The 24,365-nt window shown below is 43.6% G+C and overlaps 2 protein-coding genes across 7 annotated transcripts in view; one reads left to right on the plus strand and one right to left on the minus strand.

The window, feature by feature from the left end:
* Window positions 1-233: 233 nt before the first annotated feature.
* ccnk (cyclin K) lies at window positions 234-10,399 on the plus strand. Its single transcript, XM_088647410.1, has 11 exons — window positions 234-407; window positions 3,179-3,436; window positions 3,953-4,034; window positions 4,293-4,424; window positions 4,855-4,960; window positions 5,855-5,912; window positions 6,200-6,369; window positions 6,763-6,995; window positions 7,620-7,653; window positions 8,002-8,073; window positions 8,887-10,399. The coding sequence occupies exons 2-11, from the start codon at window positions 3,240-3,242 to the stop codon at window positions 9,489-9,491; spliced, it is 1,689 nt and encodes a 562-aa protein (XP_088503536.1). The 5' UTR covers window positions 234-407; window positions 3,179-3,239; the 3' UTR covers window positions 9,492-10,399.
* Window positions 10,400-10,878: 479 nt separating this feature from the next.
* The window catches only part of ccdc85ca (coiled-coil domain containing 85C, a), a 52,018-nt gene continuing 38,531 nt past the window's right edge, over window positions 10,879-24,365 (minus strand). The window contains exons 3-7 of one of the 6 annotated variants that reach the window (XM_088647416.1): window positions 23,923-23,949; window positions 18,747-18,848; window positions 14,341-14,436; window positions 13,485-13,583; window positions 10,879-13,011 (exon numbers count right to left, since the gene is read on the minus strand). In XM_088647416.1, the coding sequence (XP_088503542.1) occupies window positions 12,922-13,011; window positions 13,485-13,583; window positions 14,341-14,436; window positions 18,747-18,848; window positions 23,923-23,949 (414 nt within the window). In that variant the 3' untranslated portion in view covers window positions 10,879-12,921. Of the gene's footprint in view, window positions 13,012-13,484; window positions 13,584-14,340; window positions 14,437-18,746; window positions 18,852-23,910; window positions 23,950-24,365 lie in introns of all 6 variants that reach the window. The other 5 variants (XM_088647415.1, XM_088647414.1, XM_088647413.1 and 2 more) reach the window with 5 other exon arrangements.

The following is a 24,365-nucleotide window of genomic DNA, read 5'->3' on the forward strand; positions in this document are numbered from 1 at the left end:
TTTTGATTGGTTGCGGAAGCGACAACGTGTTCTATTCTTTTATTTGATTGGTCACTTATTACATGGCGGCTCTTAAGTTTGACTGCACAACACAGCTCACCAAAGCCCGCCTCCTGACTCCACCTATTGGCTGTTTACTTTGGCATTGAATGAATTACCTTACATGGAAAGGGCTTCCATTTACTAATTGGTCAGCACGGATGTCAATCAGAGCGGGGGACCCAAAAAAAACATCCCTCCTCCGTGCTCGCCATACGGAGGGCCTGTCGTAACCGTGTTCGTCTCAAAAATGGCGGCGCCCACTGTACGGGAGGGAGTTTTGTTGTGGGATTAAACCGACACAGAAGACGTCCGTGGTCTTCTCCCCTGGAATAAAGACTGCCGCCGTCGTCTCGCAGCTGCGGCAGGTGTGTACGGCGGTGTTTCAGTCCCCGCTGGGGGCAGCTAGACTGAAGCGAGAGGCGCTGACCGGTCGGTGGTGTGGGGATCAGTCCCTTCGCCTGGCCGCGCGTTGCGCTAACGAGTTAACCGAGTTAAAAACCCGGAGCTGTGCACACACAGCACACAACGCTTTCCTGAACGACGCCCGTGTCTACGCACTCGGGGTACCCCTGTGGAACGGCGGGGAAGTGGGGTGCAGGCGAGGGGCTCGGGGTCTGCTGCGCTGTCCGGTTTTCAGTTTCACTTTGTGACTGCTTCTGGAAACCTGGAGAGCTCCGATCGGCTTTCTGTGATTAGTGGCGCGCTGTTTTCCTCGGGGGTCACGGACTGTCGTAAGCAATTCTCTCATCTCTAATCATGCAGCGTCGTTACACAGGAGACGGGTTTTTTTAATGGAATCTGTAAACAGCGGCTTAAAGGAAGAAATGCACCCCTCGTGTATTTGTTTACGCCCTGTTTATTGTAACTGCTGCAGAGTATAGAGGTGCAGCATTAATGCAACGATATTGAGAAATAAATGCACATATAAAACTCTTATAGCTTTTTGAGGTGGATTTGTCATTCATCTTGTATTATTAATCCTGCTTGCATTTTGGCTTTCGTCTTTTACATTATTGTGGCGCTGTAATAACTGTTAGCCGGCGTTAAAATGTCTTGACTGGATAGGAGTGTGGCCTCCGTACAGTCCCGCTAATACGCAAAATATTGTGTTCATATGAGAGATGCCATTTCTTTCAGAACTCGTTGGAAGTTGCTGAGGTTTGCGTTGTCCAGATGTTAGAGAAGTGGTACGCACTGCGACTCCCTCTAGTGTGTGCTGTTCCTCAGCTGTGTGGAGGGCCCAGTTACCTGCTGGCTTAAGGGGTTTGGTTCATTCATGAATCTCTTCCTGTTGCGTAAGCGGTCTAATTATGTTATTAACTGCTTGAGTGGTGTATTATAAACCAGACTTTCAAGTGTTTGTTGGTAATCGTACCTCTAAAGACCTGTTTTTCAAAAGTCATCCTTTAGGATGACTGTGAAATGCCTAAATTAAAAATCCTATATATGACACATTTATGCATATTAGTTTAGGTGTTAAATTGACTTTTTGTACCGGGGGAAAAACAACAGAAGACCCCAGGCCCCCAAGGACCCGCCTGTGAGACCCCTGAGTTACTGCAGTTGTGTGTTCCTGTGGTTCACAGGGAGCGCTGGTGTGCCTTGCAGTTCGCAGTGCGTGGTGACCAGACCCCTGTCTGTCCTGTGTGTTACTGCTGCTCTTTTCTTTTGCCATCTCGGTGTTTTCGTCAGCTGCTTGGATTTGACATATAATTCTGCCGCTGGCGCGGGTGTGTTTCATCAGGGCCGTCTTGAGGCCTTCCCACTGATGCTCCTCGTCTAGGTGAACCACACCTGTGCCCTCTGGGGTAGAAAGCGGAAAGGAGCCGAGTCAGGTTTTCACGCACGAGGTGCTCGAAGCGACCGTTCTTCCCCCTGGGCCAGTCCAACAGGTCGGCCAGCGCATTGCTCGCTTGAAACGGTGCTCGTGAAATCACGTGACGGGCGCTCTGTCCGACGGTACTGACGCAGGGTGCTGCTGGGGGGCGCCGAGTGGTCATGGTCTTGTCCTAACATGGCATGGCAAGCACAAGAAGCCGCGCAACGACATGGCCGCGGTGTGGGTCCTACGTCTTGTTGCAGCTGGTAGGGAAGAGTATCGCTGCCAACCAGATGAACAGTCACTGCTGTTAAAGTTTTGATAATGTGCACTTTATCCTCAGACCTAATATTAAGAAATTATGTTCCATCACAAAAGCCGATCATATAATAACGTACAGTAAGACAGAACATTGGGCCTTGCGATGGAACAAGCAGTATGTGATAGAGCACCGTGCTGGACATCGAACTCAAACGAAGTCTTACTCATGAGTCCAGCTCTTTCATTACCCTTTACGTCCCTCTCCAGCACCTTACAGACACAAAGCCTTACAGTTACTGACACAAAGCCTTTTACCTTTGTAAAACTTATTTAATCCTTGTAGTTTACTATAATTCATTCTAGCTTATTATAATAGCTTAATTGTAACCGCTCTGAAAACACAGGTGATAGTGTGGGCTCGCCGTGTCCTTTACTCTTCACTGTGTACATTTCTGGAATTTTTCATTGTATTAGTAAAAACATGGTCAGAATTCGTCTGTATTGAAACGTTGTTAAAAAGTATGAAAACGGACACTGTGTCCCTGTTGGGTGATGCCTCCCAGCACAGAAGCAAACAGTAATTCACCAGTTTTACTGTATTAGACATGGCCTTGCTACCTGTCTCACACATGTCCTGTAATGGAGGGCGAAGTGTTCTTCCCTTGGTTCCGGCACACGGTGCGCTGTCTGTGTGCCCAGTGCACACCACACCTCTGCTTCAGGTGCGGCGCCCGTGAAGAGCAACCCATGATGGCAGCACAGAATAAACCAAACTGCACTAAGTTCTTCAGTCAAGACCAGCCGAGGTCTGAGAAGATCTCAGTTTGGTTCGATTAATGCAAACACTGTCGGGAGTTCAGACAAACAAGTGAGAACATCCCCTGGAGAAGGGAGGAACTGGCTGGCTAGTGTCTGAAGCTGAGCTTCTGTGTGGAGAAGAAGGTTATCCGTCTGTTGCTGACGGGTGTTCTCAGCCAAAAAGAGAAAAGGTGTTTCAGCAGTAGTTGTATTTTGTCCGATATGCACCAGTCTGACATGATTTTATTTTACTTGCAGGGCTGCAGCACAGTGAGCTGTTTAAAAGGATCTGCCTTGTGAGTTATATTATTTTTAATAAATGAAGGAAAATAAGGAGAATTCAACTCCCGGTACGCCTGGTGCAAACCTGGACCACATCAAGCCATGCTGGTACTGGGACAAGAAGGACCTGGCGCACACCCCCTCCCAGTCTGAGGGGCTGGACCCAGCCACCGAGGCCCGGTACCGGCGAGAGGGAGCCCGGTTCATATTCGACGTGGGGACGCGCCTGGGGCTGTATCCTTTCCTCGGCTGCCTCGCGGGGCCGCCGGCGGCCCGTGTGTTTGTGCTGTTCTTGTGGAGTGTCAGGTTCCGACTCCACCCGCCGAGCCGGGCTGTTAACGGACTGGCAGTGCAGTGTGGCCTCCCTGAGGGGAAGCAGTGTCTCGCTCCGGCGTGAGCTGTGTAGCGGAGCTGCCAGTGCAGCTTGACCGCAGCTCCTAGTTGGATCTGGAATTCCAGGGGCGAGTCAAGTGGGTTCCCTCTGATACGTGTCACATTTTGGGATGAAAGCTGTTATATTATTGCTAGGACTTGCTAGCTTTTTGTCTTTTTTTTTAATTCAATTTTAATTTTTCCATAGTCACCAGTATGGAAAGAAACTCATAATCGGATACACAGCGTTATTTCGGTGTGTTGTCGTGTCTCCGGAGAGACTACACAGCTTGTTGCCTGCGCTATGTTCTTCTCTTCTGCATCATGTTTTTTCACTAGATGTCAGTTTATTGTTTAATTCCTTGATGACATGATCAGGCACTATGACACACTGGCGACTGGGATCATCTATTTTCACCGCTTCTACATGTTCCATTCTTTCAAACAGTTCCCTAGATACGTACGTATTCTAGTGTTTATCAATGCTGTTTTTCATGCACTCCTTTTAGGTAATTTGGAACTGACTTTTAATGAGGTTAAAGTATATTATAAGAGCAGAACTAAGTGGTAATTGTATGTAAAATAATATAAAATTAAAGTGTCATTAATAAAATGTGCACATTTTGTCAGAGCACACCATGTGTCCTTTAAGAACAACTATCTATTCCTTGAATGAAGTCTTTACTGGTCCTTATACGTCTGTGTTTTTGGGGTGTAGGTCACGGGAGCCTGTTGTCTGTTTCTAGCGGGCAAAGTGGAGGAGACCCCGAAGAAGTGTAAAGACATCATTAAGACCGCTCGCAGCTTATTGAATGATGTGCAGTTTGCACAGTTCGGAGACGACCCAAAGGTGAACTGGTGTTTATTCTTTTTCCAGACAGCTTTTGCCTGTTCCTGTGGCCGGAACTGTACAGTTATAGTCAATTCACCTCCCTGCAGCGCAAACAATAGGCAGACGTTAGTACTTTTTAATTCAGAATAAAGGATGAAAACGCTTACTGTAAATCAGGCATCCAATATTAAATATTAACAGCATTTTAAGACAAATTTTGAAGCTTTCACAAATCATAAGGGAACTGCTTCTAAAGTGGTTTTGCTGTAGTTGTCTCTTAGACTTCCTGTGGTCTAAATTATAACATATGGCACATTAACTATGCTCTGCTTCTGTCTTTCACTACTCTACCTATTGTACTCATAAAAAATGTCACAAGAATTGTTTCAGCAGGTGTATTCCCTGTTACTGTGCTGGCACTAAGAACAGAAGTTTTATTTCCCAACAGGAGGAAGTCATGGTGCTGGAAAGAATATTATTACAGACCATAAAATTTGACTTGCAAGTGGAGCATCCATATCAGTTTCTTCTTCGCTATGCGAAACAGCTGAAAGGTAGTTATTGGGTCTTCATTTGTCTTATTTTTGCAGTAATGTGGAGCAATGCTTAGAGTTTTGGACTCAGAACTGGAAGGTTTAAATCCCAGCTGAGACAATGCTTTTGTGCCCCTGAGATACTTCACTGAACTATTAGACTTGTGTACAGGGATGCAAATGTAGGTGGCCTTGAACAGAAGCATCAACCAAATAACTTGAGGAAAAATTGTTTCATTTTGCAGGTTAGTTAATTGGCTCTGTATTCTGTTAATCTGCTGTTGATAAAAATAGGTATAAATTTGCACTCTTTGTTGTAGCGAAAAGTCATAAATCAGGGATACAGTAGTGGATTTTTTAGAGATCAGGTAACAGAAGGGAACTTTTGCTCACAAGCAGCTTATGGATTGAAGGGTCTCATCTGACCGTTTCTTGAATTGTTGTTGAGTCAGAGGCTCTGGGACATCTTGGAACAGACCCGCACCCTTTGTTTAAAGAAAAACATCCTGATTTCAGTTCTAAAGCACTTCCTTCAATCTTAAAAGCACTTACAGTATGTACATCTCCCCAAGAAACATTAAACAAATGTTTCAGCCTGTCCCTGTTTTTCATACTCTGTAGCTTAGCTTGCAGCAGTATTAACATTACCACACTGACAGTGGCTTTCAGCTACAGTTTTAGCAAGCATTGTATTGCTGACAACGTCCTGTCCTCAATGCACTGTAAAGACACTTTGAATGTATTGTGTATTTCCTTGGGCTGTTAATCACAGATTAACATGCCTTGGAGAAGTATTGCATATGCTTTTGAAACCTTTTTTTGAGGGTGTGGTTTTGTGTGACAATGTAATAACATTATGCAGCCTCTTGTATTTGGATTTTATTAGATGAAAGAATTCTGTTTTAATATTTTCAGGTGATAAGAATAAACTACAGAAGTTGGTGCAGATGGCCTGGACATTTGTCAATGACAGGTAAAATATTTATTTATTATTAAATTTAATCAGTACACGTTTTGTAAACCCATTATTCTTCTCAAGTTTAAGCCATTTAAAATGGTCAAGGATTTTTGCAGTGCAGAAACAATTTAAGATTTACCAAAAACGGATCATTTTAATATCACTTTGACTTACCAGTTTAAGATCCCTGTTATGTTGACAGTGCTGTATAGCGGACTCTTGCATCTGTATTCGTCTTGTCTGCCTGGCCTTTAGCTCTTGCACCTGCAGATGGTTAATGTTTCCGGGGCTGGTGCCCCCAGTTTGTGCACCATGTTGTCCTTGCAGTGGGAGCCGGAGATCATTGCAGTGGCTGTGATGTACCTGGCAGGTCGGCTGTGCAAGTTTGAGATCCAGGAGTGGACATCCAAGCAGACATACCGCAAGTGGTGGGAGCAGTTTGTGCAGGACGTTCCAGTTGAACTGCTGGAAGGTAGTTTGTCTGGAGGAATCTGTGCATTGTTATCCTAACGTTTTTCAGGCTACAATTAAATGGGTAACCATGTGTTTCTGTATATTTTGTTCTAATATTTTGTGGGGGAGGGGGGTGGTTAACATGCTTCCGATCTCAACTAATTTTAGGATAGTAGGGCAAATATAAGGAGGATTAAAAGGTGCAGTGGTCTAGTTGAAAGAGTTCAGGTGGGTAGCTGCGTCAGCATGCGTAGGCTGCAAAGGAACAAGTAATGGGTTTATACCATGCTGAAAAAAAGAAGAAAGAGAACACAATGTTTCGGCCTTGGAGCCTTCTTCAGGTGTGTCGAAAGTTGAAAGAGTTTGCCACACCTTGACCTGGGCTGTTGCCGTGCGTTTTTTTGTGCTGCAGATATTTGCCACCAGATCCTGGATCTTTACTCCCAGGGGAAGCAGCAGATCCCACAGCAGCCGCAGGCGCAGGAGAAGGAGAAAGTGCTGCCCCCTGTGCCGCCACAGCCCCCTGTGCCGCCGCCCCAGGCCCAGCCCCAGCCCCAGAGCTCCGGGCCCACCCCACCTGCACAGCCTCCGCCCAAGAAGGCTTCTCCGCAGGCCAGCCCGCCCCGGCAGCTCAAAAGGCAGCATGTCAGTCCCTCTCGTACCCACCCAGCTTTAACCCCTGACCACTCTGGCCATGTGGGCTTCCTTGTCGACTGGACTTCCTTGTCGGCTGTATAACATCATTGAGTAATTCACCAAGCCTCCACAAACAGGCTTAGTTCAGCTGCATGAGTCTTTAACTGAGGAGGGCTTACTGTTGAGATCTGCAAATATATCGCGTTTTTTTATTCCCAGGGGTATATTTAAATGTTGCAGGAATTAAAAAAAAACAAACCGATCATGGTTATTACAGCTGACCCTCTCGGTTTTCACTGGTCTGTGGACGTGCTTAGCTTGAATAAGGGGGGGGGGGGGGAAACCATCAGATTTGCCAGTTGTGTAATTTTTGGTGCAAACTTAGTTTTGATGTTTAATGTGCTTTCTTGTCTTGTATAGCTTTTGTTAGTGTAAAACAGTATTCATCGTAATTAGAAGCAACCATGCTGGCAGAAATCAGGAGGTTTATAGAGTTCATGTAGGTTGCTTTTTTCAGGATATCTATGATCTAAAGCAGCTAACAGAAAAGGTTACTTCTTTCCATAGGGGCCTTAAGGTCAATTGGCTTTGTTTTTGGAATTTTCTGACATACTGTTGCATTTTTTTTATCAGGTTGTATCTCCAAAAGATGAACCCAAGGCACCAGGTAATGTAGCATGTGTTAAAATAATACATTTAAAACGAAGAACCTTTTTTTATTCGAGACTGCAATTGCTTCTGCTGACAAGTGACTCTTCATACTGGTCAGTTTCTTTCTAGCCCTGCTTTTTGTGGGGAATCCTTTAGCTTTGCTGTTACAGAACAGATCTCGCAGGCGATTAGATGGACAGGTTTTCAGGTTTGCATGTGAAACTGCAGCAGTTTGACAAGGCAAGCTGATGTTACTTTAGTAGACAATGGGCATCACACTTAAACCTAACTAATGCATAAGCTACTCATCAGCAGTTCCTTCCTTGTATTATAAATTTACAAGTGTTCTCCGTCTTCATTCCAGAGCAAGTTGGGTCTAAAATCCCACGCTTGGAAACTCCAATGCCACCTCTGCCAAGTGTACAGCCCCCACCTGGTGAGTATCCTCGTGTTTGGAAGCACTGGTGTTACCCATGCACACGATGCAGAAACTGGTGCCCAAACCTGGTGCCATTCAGTATTTATCCTTTCTGGATTATTTGAGTGCAGTACATTGTAACTTTAGTCTGCCCCTACAATTTCTGTTAAGCCTGGTGCACTGGCTTTCATTTCTTACCTTCTGCTTTTGTAAATGTAGAACTGCCAGTTATGTTTATTATACCTGCTCAACCAGCTGTGCTCTTCTGCTTGGGAGCTCTCACAGTCCGCTAGTTCTGTGACCTGGGCTTGAACCCGTGTTGAGTTCTTTACCGATTGAGTCACTCAGCGAGCTTCTCGTTTCTGCGCTCTTAACAATAAGATGATTGCATGGCCTGTTGTTGTCTGTGCCTTGTACACCTGCAAAACAATTGGAGCATTTTGACGCACTTCCTCTTGTGTATTAATGGCACAGAAATATGAGCACTTAGCAGCTCTTTGCCTTCTAAGCCAACAAGTCTTTGACAGGATTTCAAGGCTGTATCTATTTAGCTTGTAGTCTATATCCACTTACATAACGCAGGAAGGACCCAGAATAACATGTTCTACTCTATCTGACCTTCCAGACAAATCTGATAATTGCCTTACCTTATTAAAACAATTCCTCTTATGGAAACCGGTTTGCTAGACAGCTTTGTTCCTGGTTTGTTTGGCCGCCTGTATGATGTAAGAGCGCTGCGCTGTTGGCCGTGGTGTCACTAGAGGCCCACACCAGTGCATGCTGGCCCGGCGTGGTTCTGCTCGTGATCCGCTGGGTTTCTCCTGTGCGCAGAGCGGAAGCCTCCTCCCGCCGCACCCGCGCCGGCACCGGAGGCCGACTTGGCCGCCGCCAGCGACGCGGTGGAGCTGCCGAAGGCGCCGGTGCCGCCGCCGCCGCACCAGGCTCCCGTTCACCAGCCGCCGCCGCTGCCACACCGCCCGCCGCCCCCGCCGCCCTCCAGCTACATCATGGGCATGTCCACGTCCAGCTCCTACATGTCCGGCGAGGGCTACCAGAGCCTGCAGTCCATGATGAAGACGGAGGGGCCGTCCTACAGCACGATGCCCCCGTCCTACGGGCCCCCAATCCAGTACCACCCGCACGTCTACCCCCCCAACCCCCCGCCTCCTGTGCCACCCCCTCCTGCTACTTATCCTCCCCCTAATCTCCCCCCTCCGTCCCCCGCCTACCCGCCTCCTGGCTACAATCACAGCTACCCGCCCCCTCCGCGGATGCCCCCCGGCCATGGGGTGCCACCTCCAGGGATGCCCATCCCCCCCACCAGCTACCCTCCGCCGCCGGGGCCCCCTGGTGGGCAGACGCAGGTGCCCCCCCCGCTGCCCCCGCCCGGCATGCCTCCCGTCGCCGGGATGAACAGAGGAGGCTGGATGAGATGAGACGGGAGGACATCGTGCCTGCCTGGTTTGGATGACTTCCGGTGTTGCTCAGCAGGAAGTGCTGGGCTGTCAATTGCAGAGCCGTGGCTTGACGTGGGCAAGCAGAGTGCCAGCCTCCGTGGGCTTTGCTTGTTTCACAGGTTCTGACACGGCAGGAAGAAGCAGGACACAGAACACATCACCTGTATTGTGGTCCCATAGTGATTTTTCCTAAGTGGTTAATTAGTCACCTTAAATTTAACGTTCAAATTTAGTTAGGTAAAGTCTTTGAACAATCTGTTTTCCCCACAGGAAATGTAATTGTCCTGGAATTTACCTGAAAGAAAAGCATGTTACTGCAGTTTCTCAGCTCTTATCAGACTAAACTCCTATGCAAAGAATTGCCTTACTAGCTTCAGGCTGGACAAATGCTGATTTCACTCAAGTGGAGCTGAATCGGGTTGTCTTTTGCCATTTCAATTCAAAGTTGTATTTGAAATTATTGTAAAGCTAGAACTCCCACAAGACTTTTTTAAAAACTTTTTTTCTTCATTTCTTTGGCATATTCAAGATTGTCTCCTCTGTTGAAGTAGAAAAAGTGAGTGAGCATCTGTTTGCTGCAGTACCTTTGAGCAGCTTTTTAGTAGACAGATGATCCATAAAAGAGGAATTAATCGAAAGATGTTATGTCAATATGTTTTATATGTGGTAGAGATAAGTGGGGTTTTGAGATCTTAGTTTTTTATCTGTTTTTTTTCTTTTGCTCTCATTCCAAACATGCCCATGTGCCAGTGTTCAGGCAGTTACAGTAGTTGCTACCCTGTGTACATTCCTGTACATTCCAGTCATCTCTCCTTAACTTCTTTGTTTTTGTTGATATCAGGAAAATGGGTTTAAGAAATTAAAAGACATGTCTGCTTTTACACAGACCGTGCGTGTTTGATGTTTATTTTGCAGAACATGGTTTTAAACAATTGTAGATGTTTATGAAACGTACTCCCAAGGTATTCTCTAGATAACAGTCAATGAGCTGTGTACTGATTCTCTGTTTTCGAAGATTTCATCTCTCGGTGACCTTTGGGCAGGTTGGAAGAAATAAATCCATAAATGAGTCTGTTCAACTATACACTTACTCCCAGTACAAGCAGCTTAACCGGAAGAGGCCATGACCTCCAGTTCAGGTAAATGTCAGCTGTCATGTGTTCAGGTTTATGCCACCACTGCAGTTAGAGCAGTAGATATTGGTAATAACATCACTTTGTTTCTCATTGTAAATCGATTGTTAATCACACCAATTTGATTTTGATGTTTCATTTTTCAAACTGCCAGCAGACAGCAGAGTCACATGCAAACCTAAAAAATCTGAATCGGGACAGTGAGGTGAGCAGAAGTTTGACAGACACAAATGTACAAAGAAAGTATTTTATTTTGTTCAAAATCAGCTAAAAGTGGCCTGTCTTATATCTGAGTTTTTTTTACTTGCTAAAAATATCATTCCTTTTCAGCTAAATACAGCTTATGAAAAAAATAGGTTACAAATGCATGCTAAGTACTCTACAGGGATCCATATTTACAAACATTCTGTACTTTCCAGGTTTGTGTATCACATATACAGAAAATACAAAGGAATTTGAATAAACTTACAGATTTCCAAATCAAAATCTCGTCCACAAAAGCAGCATCGTGTTTAGAATTTGTCACATTATGAAAATATTTTAACTTTATATCACTTTGTATTCAAATTATTTTTTATAAAAAGTCAGTAGTGTGCAGTTTGTTTAAAAGAAGGTCACTTTTTCATAAATGTTTTTTGACCCAAATGAGGGTAAGAGTGCTGTAGTCTAGAACGGTGGTAATCATTCTAATTTTAATAAATGATCTACTGTCTTACAACTCAGCCCTAAATTGAACTGTTAAGCTTTAGGGTTAAATAGTGCTTATGGAGCTGAACTATACATATAGTTTGTCAATCTAGTAACTTTAAGGAGATACCAATTATAAAGACCATTTAATGTTTTCTGTTTATTTTGTTGCAAGTGTGCAGTACTGCAGTGACATCTGGCCTCCAAACGCAACTTCCTGTCCGCCCTCTGCCCATATAAACTGGCTCAGTGCAATTAAATCATTAGCCGTGAAATTCTGGTTGTTTAAATGACCTCTGGCATTGTGAAAATGACCTGAAATGTTATTTGTATACAACTACAAACAGTAATTTTATTTTCGGAACCTTCTCTTGGAAGGATGGTGATTTAGACTAAACAAACCATTTAATTTTTTTTTAAAAAACTAATGAATTAATCAAGTGTCTTCTTTTTACAGCCTACAACTTAGTACAGTAGATTCATTGTTTTGGGCTATTTTTATTAGACATTGGTGTTCAGAAATTTCATTCATATTGACCCTGCTTTGACAGTTCAGTTGTCTGTAAGACCCAAAGGAGTTGCAGTGCACCAATACTGACTTCACGATTGTCAAACAAACAAATCTGGGAAACAGTTTTTTTTTTTTTTTTTTAGAAGACCGGTATTTGCAGTATGTTTCTAATTTTTAATGAGCTAACAGATCTGTTGTAATGTTTATAGTGCAGCCTATAGCTATAATTTTATTAATCTTGTACTATAAACTGTGAGGCTTTTGCACACTGGATCATTGTTGAAAGTTGGCAGCCTCTTATGTTAGAAATTTATATGTTCTTAAATGACAAAAAAAGTCCACACCACATGACATTTTGTGGCCTACAGAATACAAAATACAGAATGTAGTTGGCATAATACACAAGTGTGACCACACTAGAATTAAATAAAGATAACTCTGGTTTCTTATTTTAAACATGTCACTAAAATTCTCTATAATCCACTAAAGGTTTTTGCTTACGAGTGACTTACATATTGGTAATATACTTTCCAAGCAGAGGGAGCTGTCCGACAGTGTTTTACAGATGCACCAGTGATCACAGGCAGATTTCTGCCAGACAATTAATTAAGCCAGATCCTCACTGCTTTGTGCAATACACAAAGCTTGTGCAAAACCAAAATCTGAGCTCTAATTATCAGACTCAACTCAAAAACGTAGCACTTAACACTTAAACACCGAAAAACACAGCAGGTTTAACATTTTAAGTTCTTTACGTACAGAACCAGAATCCAGACACGGGGGGAGTATGTCTGAACGACCAGTGAAACTAGCTGCCAGTCTTGAATACGTGATAGTAAGGAAATACACATTGGCTAATCAGATACAACACGGACTGTTCATCCAAGCTTGTTACAGGTGGATGGTAAAGTTGTCCAGCTGCACGTTGAACATGTAGTCCTGTCCTCCGCTGCAGTCAGCAGAGGTCATGGTAGAGCAGGAAGGAGACAATGACTGCGGATGACATGAATGCCCATCGTTAGAGGTTCCCTGTTCTAGAGCCGCTGTTCCTCGCTCTGCGCTCTCCAGAGAAATTCAGCTATAAAGGGCCTTTGAACTGGTTGCCCGAGAGGTGCTGCCTGATTGATGGCTTGGAGCCGGCAGCATCTCCCAGCTTGCGCCAAACCACCTGTGAAAAAAAGGCAAACGTCAGCTAACATACGCAGAACAAAAAACAAAAACCTTTCTCTTTCAATAGGCTCTTGAGCAATATCTGAACATTGGGTAGACACGCTGTAAATCACCACTACAAGAAGTATGATTGACCTCAAGCAAGCACTGCGAACTCCAGACCCTGTGTCACTGTGAAACTGTAGTTCGGACACGGTGACATCATCGCCCTCCCTGCGCGTAGCAGGGACCTCAGCCACCTGGGCTGGGGGAGGTCTCCTTTAGCTCACTCGGCTGGTTCCCTGTTGCGTTACACCGGAGACCCGGGTTCGTGGGACGAACTGGTGGGGTGTAGCGGTGGAGGGCACAAGCCCACGCAGAACCGCGACAGTCACACAAGCACAGTTTCCCAGTGCAGGTCCATCTGAGGCTCTTACTGTACAGTGATATTTCTCACATCTCGGAGACAAAACTGTATTTAGCCACACTTACATTACACATCTCGCGAACAATAGCCTTCTCCTTCTCACTCAGGTCTTCCTCATAATCCTCGGGAAGTTGTTTATCAAGGTTTTCATGAACTTCAAGGACCTTCAAGTTCAACAGATGGAAATTTTTCACTTATGAAAATGATGTACGTTTATTTTAGTAATTAGCAACAGTATTTCAAGTGAAATAATATCCCACAAGCCAATTCACAATCCATTAATGTCCTACTAGTGTGCACTGCAGTCATGAGCTCAGGCTGCTAATGTAATAAAGCTGTTGATTTTTTTATAATGGGAGATTTTTGACATTCTCTAAAACACCACCAGGTGGCAGACTTGGTGGCGGTTTTATTGTTAATGCATCTGCAGTTCCTAGAACTACAGGAACCCAGGATTGTGCTCATTGTTACAGCATGACTTAACTTTAAGATACTGCAGCAATAAATGCGAAAGAGAAACAATGTTTAACTATCTGGCTCTCAGCCAATAGTTTATAAACCTGCAAAATGGTTGGTTGCAAAAAGAAAACTATAACCCCTGTCACTGCTCTCTGAAGGTTAATCAGAATGTGTTGAAATACCTCAGACTAATTACTGACTGTATCTTACAGACCTATAAAAAAGACTTTTCAAAATAAACAGCTGCTAAATATGGCATTTAAGTATACTCCTACCCTGGTGTTTAATGCCAAGACTTGGGTTCACAAAGCAGGTGTTAACTGAGAAAACATGAACTGAATTTTATACGATTAAGAGTTGTCACTATTAAACTAAATAGGTTTTTTTTAAAGACTTTGTTTTGTTATTTTAAATTAAAATCTTTATTCACATTTATTCACGGACAAAGCTGAAACATCTCACCTTCATGGCATGTACCACGGCCTCTGGCTTCTGGGCAGAAGGGAGGTAGCCTGTGGTGGACAAGGCCGGGTCTCCAGAGCATAGTCGGGCTGAGCCCTGCAGAGACAAAGCACAGGGGTCAGGGGTCAGAGGTCACAGGTCATGTGAACTCCAGTGAGCTGGGCCATGCCTCCTCAGCACCCAGTCAAACTCAACTACACTGTACTCGACTAAGCAGCACTACGAGTCTCTTCCACAGACACTTCCCAACCCAGCAGGTCTGCAGGAGCACCACAGCTTGAAGAAAAAGGACAAAGACACGAGACATGAGGAAGAGAACTAAGAAGGACAAAGAGCTCAGAAGAGAGATAAATAAGATTCTGAACGTATTTACAGACATGTTAAAGCACAACTTGGTATGTTGGCTGTACATGATTACAGAAAATATACATTAGTAGGACAAAAATGGAAATACTTCTTCACCTTCCTTCACAATTACAGTAAAAAATGAAACCGGTTATGCAACAGAACCTCCAGTGCTGTTTACAAATGAATCCCACAAGAGCAACAGTCCTAATTAATCATAATTTCTACTCCCCCTCTCCGAGCTCAGGCCACAGCGCAGCACAACAGTGAATCGATTCTCTCCACACAGCCCTCACGAGCCCATGTGTGGAATCAGCCTTTCAGTGTTATTCTTCCGTTAAATTAAAAACAATTAACTGAAATTCCTTCACTGGTGCTCTGTGTGGCCTCTGGACAAGCTAGGGATTTGTTTTGGAGAAGTGTTGCATGTGTTCTTTCATTTGAGTCGACAGCGTGTTTACAAAAACAAATGTGAAAAAGATTACCAAGCAGTGACTGAAAGTACAAAGAGGGCCAGAGGCACATTTTCAGATAAATCTCTATTAAAATCATTCTGGTGAACTGGCACAGCTTTTAAATTGATAAAGGTCCAATTTAAAATATGCACTATTAGCTCTTAAATGCAAAACTGTAAACACCAATCTTTCATTAAAGCATTACATGAAGCTCACCAGACCAGGCCTTTCGAAAGGAGCAGTGTACTGTGAACACCCTATGACCTTTCTTCGCTGATACAAACAGCAAAATCAGATTTTGAATTGCTTCTGAACAGCTACAGCATTTAAGCTTTGGATGGGGTAGGGTAGAGAGCTCTCAGGGAGGTCTTTGTGATCCTACGATTTGTAAAACACATTTGTGCCATTAACCTTCCTTGTGATTCTGTAATTATCCTGCATTAGTGTGCATTATAAGCTGGCTGTACAGGTTCTCTCAGGTTCTCACAAGAACTCCTTAAGTTTGTTCACGCCAATGATGAAGCAAAGAGAAGCAGTAGACCAGAGAGCATGTTCATGACTGCTTGGTTCACCGCAGCATAATTCTGTGCACAGCTCCCAAAGATATCACAATAATCTACACATACCCATAAAAAAACTGAACGATACTCAAGAAGACAAAACTAACTTGCTCTGACAGCACAAGAGTGAGCTTAAACAACTGAGATGCTGGAGTTTGTATCAGGTTGTCCTGAGCAAGCCAAACGTATTTTGCAGTCAAATTTAAAATGCCTTAATTTATTTTACATTTGGTAAATAACCATGATATCTGCCACTCAGAGTTGCAAAGCGATCCAGTTTTCTCCCAGAGCGCAGACTTGGTAAAGTATGTCAGGGCTGTATTAAATACTGTCTAAAATCTCCCCAAAGCTCTTTCCATGACTCTCCACTGCTGATAAAAGTAATGAAGCAAAACCCCTGTCATGTTTACGAGACAGTACACCTCTGTAAATGCTCAGCCCTGTTACAGAGGATATGTAGAAGAATCGAAGCAACTCACACCTGCAAGCTCAGTAGACACCAACTACGGACAATCAACAATGCGCCATGCACTGTGCTATATTCCCGACATGTCTACTGAGAAAAACAAGCTATTACAATGATAACCAAACACATGGAATGAAAAAAAAACAAATTTTCGGCACACCACAGATTTCTCCAAGAGAGAAAGAAAAATATGCAATAGAGCTCTTTCTAACCTGTTCAACTACAACGTGCATATGCAGTATTTTCATATTTTCATCATGAGCAAAACTGCCTCATTTCTGGACAGGAATGAGACAGGGATGGGGGTGTGGTGAACACAGTGGTGTTTTAGCAGTGGAGGCTCAAAGTTATGGATACAAGATGTGAATCACTGGAGCTCGGGTTGTTACTCAAGGGCCTGCCTGTCTGTCTTTCAAAAGCCAGCGTACACTGTTCTCGCCCTGCACAGACCACGACAAAAACACAATGCACTAATTGAGTCTCTCCAGTAAACACAGCCCACAGTGCAGTATTGTTGTGTGGGCTGAGCTTTGACGCCTGTAGATGAGTTTAAAAGGAGCTCACTGCTCCAGTTGGCACCTGATAGCCTTTCAGAAGAAGCAGGATTACTTCAGGGAGGAACAGAAGGAAGTCCCAGCCACACTGGAACTCAACTAGAAAGCTATGAAACAACTGATGTGCAGGACGTTTCAGCAGTGAAACACCAATCTGGTTTCGCTCTCTGGGGCTGTGTCCCCACAGAGTGCCTAAAGGCTAGGAAGTAACCGAGTCAAGTGGCATCTATCCCTAATGGACTCTGGTAAAACCTGTGTCTCAACAAATCTCACAACCTCAGGCCTGGAAATAAAACTAAAGAGGTATTATAATAGTTTATCAAAATATCACATTGATCATATGACAATGATCTGTCTTAAAGCTGTGCAACGATACTCACAGCACTGCAAGACTCCTCCTGGGCAGTAATTAATGCTAGAACAGTCTACCATGTGTTTTAGTTCATGATTAAACAACTAGGAATAATCTAGAGACCAGTTTATCGTTTCCATGGAACCCAGAATCATGAAGCAAAAATAGACTATTTTATACCGTCATCAAAAGCATAAGAATGAAATATCAAGAGATTGTAAAAGCATTCAGTTTGGAAATTTGTGCTTTAATTTCCTTGCTGCTATCTGGTCTACTTTTTATTTATTAATATTATAAAAATATAAAAATAATTGTGTCACATTTAATATTTTAGCTGTGACATAAATCTCAGATTACCTGCTGCTGTGATATTCTTTGTATCCCTCTAACCTTTCCCATCCATGTCCAATCCCAATTGTATTTTTGTTATTTATTCCTTTCGATTCATGTAAAACAATTACATTTCACATACAAATGGTTTGAATTTTGGAAGAACTGAAATCTACCTCAGTCCCTAAGTTATACTATTAGGAATTAGTATGATTTTATTATAAGGATTTAAAAGATGTAACACCCATGAAAGATTATTGAAAGATCACCAACTAATACCACTATAAACCAAAAGCTATATGAGAGATTGCTTAAGATAAGATGAACATAGATTTCTAATAATGTTCAGTGGTTCTGCACCCAAGAAGGCTCTGTGGCCATTGCAAGGAGCCTGGTCTCCAGCAGAGTAATTTTCAGATTGTACAGAGCTATTAGGATTTAACAAAACCTCGAGCTCTCCATTCAGTGTCTCCAAGACCACTCTGAATTCCACATGGAGGTTTCAGCTACTGTGTCATGAAATTGTTTATGAAGCCCCTTTAAAATACATTTCCAGGGTAAAGTATACATTTTTAATTAGTATAAGTGTATTCAGAAACCATTCAATTTTTCACATTTTTTGATGTCCTCGGTCCTGGTTTTGTCTTTGTACTGTTACACTGCACCTAAAGCCAGTGTAAATAAGTGTCTGTGCAGGTTACTTCTTTCAATAGCTCCACATCCTATGAACCGATAAATCAGTACAAACACGCCTCTAACGTACACACAGGTATGAGTCAGAGATTTCGGCTTTAAGAAGTTTAAGATTTGAACAGGCATGAAAAATAAATTTGACTAACTCATATCTTATCAATCTACAAATAAAACGCTGTTAACGATAGTCCCAGCTCCAGAGAGGAGACTGAGGCCCTCGATTGATTTCTTATTCAGACAGAAGGCAAACAAGCAAAGTGCAATCTGACAGACCCAAAGCAGTATTGAACTTCGATACGCAGTTGACCGGACTTCCCTTGTAAGAAAAGAACGTGTTCCAGAGAGCAATTCCTGCTCAGATTGCTTTCCAGAACACTCATGGTGGTACTGTCCCGCTGGTGAGCTCTTCCAGAAAGCACTCTGGCAGCTACAGGGCCATGGTCGCCAGCTCTCAAATATAGGCTCAGTGTTCTTCTAATCGGAAAAACGTCTAATTCACGTGAAATTGAAATCTGTGGAGATAACTCTTTTAGGCTGGAGCGTGTTTCTTGAACCCCAGCGGCAGGCTTCGTGGAGCAGGGCAGGACTGCGCCTCCAGCACCTCCCCTCGTTAGGGAGTTGACAGGCAGCGGGAAGCTGATGGGTACGTACGTTCTGCAGGGGCTCCTGATACGGGGGCAGGGAGGAGAGCTGGGACTCCGAGTGGTACAGGGAGAAGCCTTTCCGAAGGGTCTTCAGGTCTCCAGTGCTGCTCTGCTGTGGAAACATGCAACAGGTCACGCCGTCGGTCACTGCTGGCCACTTTCTGTACTTATTACTCGGGACAAACCTCCATTCTCTGAGAGGAGACCCCAGTCGTCACCGACGAGGGCGTCCATAAAGAACAAGCAGCAAACAGCAAGATGTGGAAGAGTACAGACACAACAGGCGAAGGAAAATCGATACCTGCACGCACAAGCAGGTTGCCATTTACTGGGCAAGGTGCAACTTGTGCCACAAAATTAAAAAATGCCGCATCCAAATTTGTCAGTGCTATTCTGACTATGATGTCATCCCAAAACGTAAAACATGGCTGCTTGCTTCTCAGCATGTGGTAGAGCAAGAGATTGATCAAAGTTATGCGGATGAAGCAGGTACAAAGATCCCCATTTATTCCTCTTAACAGCAGTACTGAGCAAGTGAAGAGCCAGCATGCTGCGTTGACCCTGATCACAACCTTTTAGCACTCGTGCCCATCGACATGCTGAGAGCTCGATTTGCAGAGCTGCTGTGCTTCAAAATGGATTGAAGGGTCCTGAAGAAAAGTAAACATAACAGTCTATAAAAAACAGGCACAGCATATCTTACAGGCTGACAAGGGCTCCCGAGGGGGAAAACCCCCCTCACTGGTTCTAGAGGCCTGAGTCTGACTGAGAGGCCAGAACAGCTGGGTTCCATCAGGCCGGCTTTCATCGCGGAGCAGGACAGGCAGGGGGCGCCGCTCAGCCCGTCAGCCCACATGACACGCTCTGCTCTGCTGGGGTCAGGAAAGGCCATGCCACTCCTGACCTCAGCGGGTGGCTCTCCAAAGTGCACTTGCAGGCACTGCTGAACTCATCCAGCTGAAACACCCAGCCCTTTCCCAGAGCAGCCTTCTGGGAAAGGGCACCGCTCACGCAGCGGCAGGATCACCCACACAGGAGGAAACAGAAGATGCAGAGACAGACTATTTTACTTTCAGGGCCAAAATAATAAGTGCAGCTTGTGATGTTAAGGTAAAAAGGGCCAAATTATTTGATCTGGTCTTTACATTGTTAAAATAAGGCAATAGGATCTTTTAAGAAAGACAAAATTACGACAGAAATGTCATTTGAGCCCCATAAAACTAAAAAATCCCATTCCCAATCCCATTTCCCAAAACAAATTCCATTCAGTCACACAAGCAGAAGAACAACCCAAATAAACTAGTGACGCACGAGGGCTGCGTTCACTGATGCGGACAGGCAAGCTCACAGCAGAAACAGCTGGGGCTTCAGGGTTCCTGTCCTCACTCAGTACAGTCATTGCTGACTAACTTGCACAATACAGCTCAATTAGGTCCTAAGAAATCTCTGTCAATACATCTTCTGCATGCTGCACATTTTTGCATTAAGTATTGGCTGAAAGAGGCTGATATATCAGAAACACAAGACTCACACACCCCTGTAGCACCTAGCGACTTTTCTGTTTGATTTATCAGAACAGCAGAGGGACCGATTTATTTTGAACAATGTGTGTAAATGTATCTCAGGTTCCTAACATAATGCCTCAATTGTAATGTCATACAGTCAGGAGAATTTCAACTGACTACAGTGTATGTATAGTACTGTCTCCACTGATCTAGTTCAGCTTACACAAGCCTCTTAGTCTGTATTGAAACATCATTATTGGTTAAGTAAATTACATAATAAAAGTGTAATCCCCCTTCATTTTTACTAGCCATTTTCATGTTGTATCGGTCCTTAAAACCAAAGACTGATACTGTGTGGGACAACCTAATCCATTTCTAACGACTTGTAATGACTTTGGCCATTTTGAAAGGCAGATGGCTGGCTGGTCCTTCTTCTTCCTTACTTCTCAGTAAGTGGCAATTTAATAAGACTAAATGGATGAGATCTTGCCAGTAAACAGCTTGAAGGACCATGCAGGAAACTCATGGTCACTCACTCTAAAATCGCAGGCCTGATAATTGCTGGAAATGAATGGGCCTTTAATGATGGAGTCATCATACTATGTGGTTAAAAAAACAAAGGAAGAAGATACAGGGAAGAATTAAAAAGAGAGGATTTCTGCGCATGCGAGACATGCAATGACATATGAATTGTTTGCTCCCTCTGATGGCTGTGATCTAAAAGAAAACATTTGTGCGATGTGACGTTTGAGCACCTTCACTCACTTCCCAAAAGCAGGGTCAGATCTCACGCCAATGTAACCCTTCCTTGGGACCTGACCAAAGGAGGGCAGCACTCATTCCCTCTGTTGAATTAGCATTATTGTGCATTGCAGTAAGAAAGCTTTAGCAACATGAATAATTTTAATACACCCTGCATGGCTGCCAGCTTCTCTATGGCCGGAATGGTATGGCCTTGTTCAGGGTGCAGCAGGAGTGGATAAACAGTTTGATTGGAATTGTATTTCTCCAAACAATTTGTTTTATCACAGGGTTGGGTAAACAGAGGTGTGGCTGGCTTACTCAGATGTAAACCTCGACAGGGAGGCACAGACAGGCTGTCTCTGGGGCTTCTCTGTTTACTACAGCAGAATTCCTCCCTTACTGCTGCCAAAACGCCGCTGAAGGTCAAAGTCATCTCTGATCCTAACTACTGGAAACAGCATCCATGTTCAAAACCAAATTTTTACCAGAGTGATGAATACCGAACAATTACTACTACTACAGATAATAATGATAATAATGTTTATAAATGAATCATTAAAATAGGAGTGTGGGCAGAAAGGAGAAAGCCAGCTGAAAGTTCTCTAAATGGACAGCCTACTGCAGCAGACTAAACCACTTAACAACGGAGTTCAAACCAAATTCTTCCGCTTGTCTCAAAGTAAGTGTTTCTCCACTAGCTATCGGAGACAGCTCTAGACTTCTAAAGCTCTTTGCTTTATTTCACTGTAGATGTTTAGAACTTAATGGTGTAGTGATTGTGATGATGTAGTTCAGTAAAAGATCTGCTCTTTTTAGCTATTTCTGGGATACTAATCAGCCCATTCACATTCTTGTGTGAAGCTCCTGGAAAACTCCTGGGCTTCAAAAAGTGCCTGTCTAGCTCTTGAGCCAACACAACTAGCTGTTTATCAGTGCTGCTAATGGGAGACTCTCACCAGGCAATCAGGTCTAAAAATGTCTGAAGGTTTAGGCTCGAGCTCCTTGAGGCTAACCGCCCGGTTGATGGCGTTCTAGTAAAAGCGTCCAGTGACGGTTCCTGTCAGGTCTGCTTTATTCAGACAACCACTCGATGCTCCCATTTCTCTGGAGCAGTCCACATCCCTGGCAGCACACAGTCCATGTCTGGGCCTAAACACCTCCGATCGTTCTTGACCAACCACTGTAAGAGTGCTGGTATTCATTGACACCATGCATCACGTTTGATTTTCACAAACCTGGGCCAGCTCTGTGTGCATCTGCTTTTCTTCATTCCTTTCCTTTCTTTGCAACTCAATAAGAAATCCTGAAATTCTCTGCCTTCAGGAACCGCATGTTATCAAGATACTTCAGAATCACACACCGTAACTGCTGCACTATCAGCTAGATCAGGAATCCCAGTCCTGGTCCTTAAGGTTCACACACCTGCCAGTTTTTGTTCCAGTCCAGCTCTAAGTTACACAGCTGAACCCTGCATTTACTCAATTATGGGATCAATTCAAACAATCTGATTGTTTTCAGCTATTAAAATGTTGGAGGTTGCCTCTTCATCTGTGCTGTTCATAAGTGACATAAAATTCCACATTATTGAGTAGAAAAAAACTGGCAAATGTTTCAATCAGGAAACATGTTAGTTCAAGTAAGGTTACAATTAAGTAAATAACCAAGCTGACATGAAAACCAGCAGGTCTGTGGACCTGCAGCACCAGGACTGAGCTAGAGAATACTGTCACAGTATATCTAACTGAGAGGCAGAGCACATGTTTTGCATGTATGAGACTCCAGGTTCAATATGTCTCATCAGCAGTCAGTGCTTGAAAGTCCAGTACTGTAGCTTCTACGGCAGACTTTTGACCCCCAGTAAACTGACCGGGAAGACTGTGCTCTGAATAAGAAAAACATTGTCCTTTGGGTGAGATGTCAAACCAAGGTCCTGACATCTTGGTCAATAAAGGTCTCATGGCACTGTTCAAGAGAGGAGAGTGAGGGTGTCCTGGGTATATAGTACTTTGGGGTCGTACGGCACAGCCTCTGTAACCCATCTGGCAAATTGGTTTGTCATTCCCCCACCTGGTCTGCTCTGCAGTGTGACTACTGGCCCAGTTGGGGCTACATTTCAGTGGTGAATGAATTTCTACATTTAAAGCACTTTTAGATGAACAGCGCTATAAAAATTCAAGGGGATATATAAATTACTATCATAATATACTACATATATATATTACATAGTCAGACAACCAGATAGTGTTACTTTCCTGTTTCATACTGTTGTCCAACTTTGCAGATCACATTTCTGCATAGCAAAAGATCAGAATTGATGTCTACTCTGCATTTGCAATTAATAAAATGTTTTAAAAAGTCACATGTGACTACTGTTGAATTGTAAGGCATAATTTTCAAAAAGAAAACCTGTACATGCAAGATAGCTGCTTCAAGAAAGGAGATAGTGTTTATTTTGCAAGTAGTTTAAAATAAGAAAATGGCATAAGGAGAAGACAAAAATAAAAAATTCAAATGGCTTCTTTAATACCACATACTGTACTTCATCTTATCTATCATTCATTATTAACAGCAGTGTCCACCTTCGCTGCTGTTGTTTAATAATTTACATCACTCCGAGGTGGAAACTCAGCTACATGCAGCTCTGCAGTGCAACAGGTAACCGAGGACACACGTTCTATCAGACACAGCACTTACCTTCACAGTGCAAGAGACAGACATGCTCTCCAGCTCAGAGGAGCACAGAGAAAATACACTGTTCATATCTATTAACATGCTACTGCCAGCTTACCATTGGATAAATTGCAAGATAAAAGGGTCTCACAGTTAATATTAGTAAAAAAAAGGCAAACATAATTTAAAGCCCAGCACCCAGGATGAAAACCAAGCCATATGCAAGCCCCCCAGGTGAGTCCGAGTGTTTACCTGTGTCAGTACCTTTGGTAAACTATTGCGGTTACGGGGCTAGGAGGGAACAGAACACAGTTAGTTTGCAGCCTCCTAACGTCAAGGCTTAACAGAATCATGTGGTCTGTGATAGTCATCCCACACGCGCTTCTACGGGCGCTGTAAGAATGGCACACTTCACCCTTGACACAAAAACAATAGGTGACCCAGGACAATTAGAACCATCTAAAGCTATAAGACAGAGATGGACAGCTCTAGTTCCTCCTTTTTACACAGCTGGAAACACTTAAACATTATGACAATATTTTAAAATGCAGATATAAGACAAGCGATCAATAAAAACAACATATATAAAAAGATATATAAGATATATAAAAACATGTCTGTGACACAGAGCATCAACTGTGCTCTATTTACTCTATGTACAGGAAGAGAAAAGGCAGAGTGACTCAACCTTCACCTTTTGATGCTTA

This window comes from Lepisosteus platostomus, chromosome 10 (genome assembly GCF_059453375.1).
Source record: "Lepisosteus platostomus isolate fLepPlt1 chromosome 10, fLepPlt1.hap1, whole genome shotgun sequence".
NCBI classification, from domain to species: domain Eukaryota; kingdom Metazoa; phylum Chordata; class Actinopteri; order Semionotiformes; family Lepisosteidae; genus Lepisosteus; species Lepisosteus platostomus.

Coding starts and splice junctions, on each gene's coding strand:
- ccnk (XM_088647410.1), top strand. CDS start 3,240: ATGAAGGAAAATAAGGAGAATTCAACTCCCGGTACGCCTGGTGCAAAC. Junction 6,370..6,762: donor TCCAGTTGAACTGCTGGAAG/GTAGTTTGTCTG, acceptor TTTGTGCTGCAG/ATATTTGCCACCAGATCCTG. Junction 8,074..8,886: donor AAGTGTACAGCCCCCACCTG/GTGAGTATCCTC, acceptor TCCTGTGCGCAG/AGCGGAAGCCTCCTCCCGCC.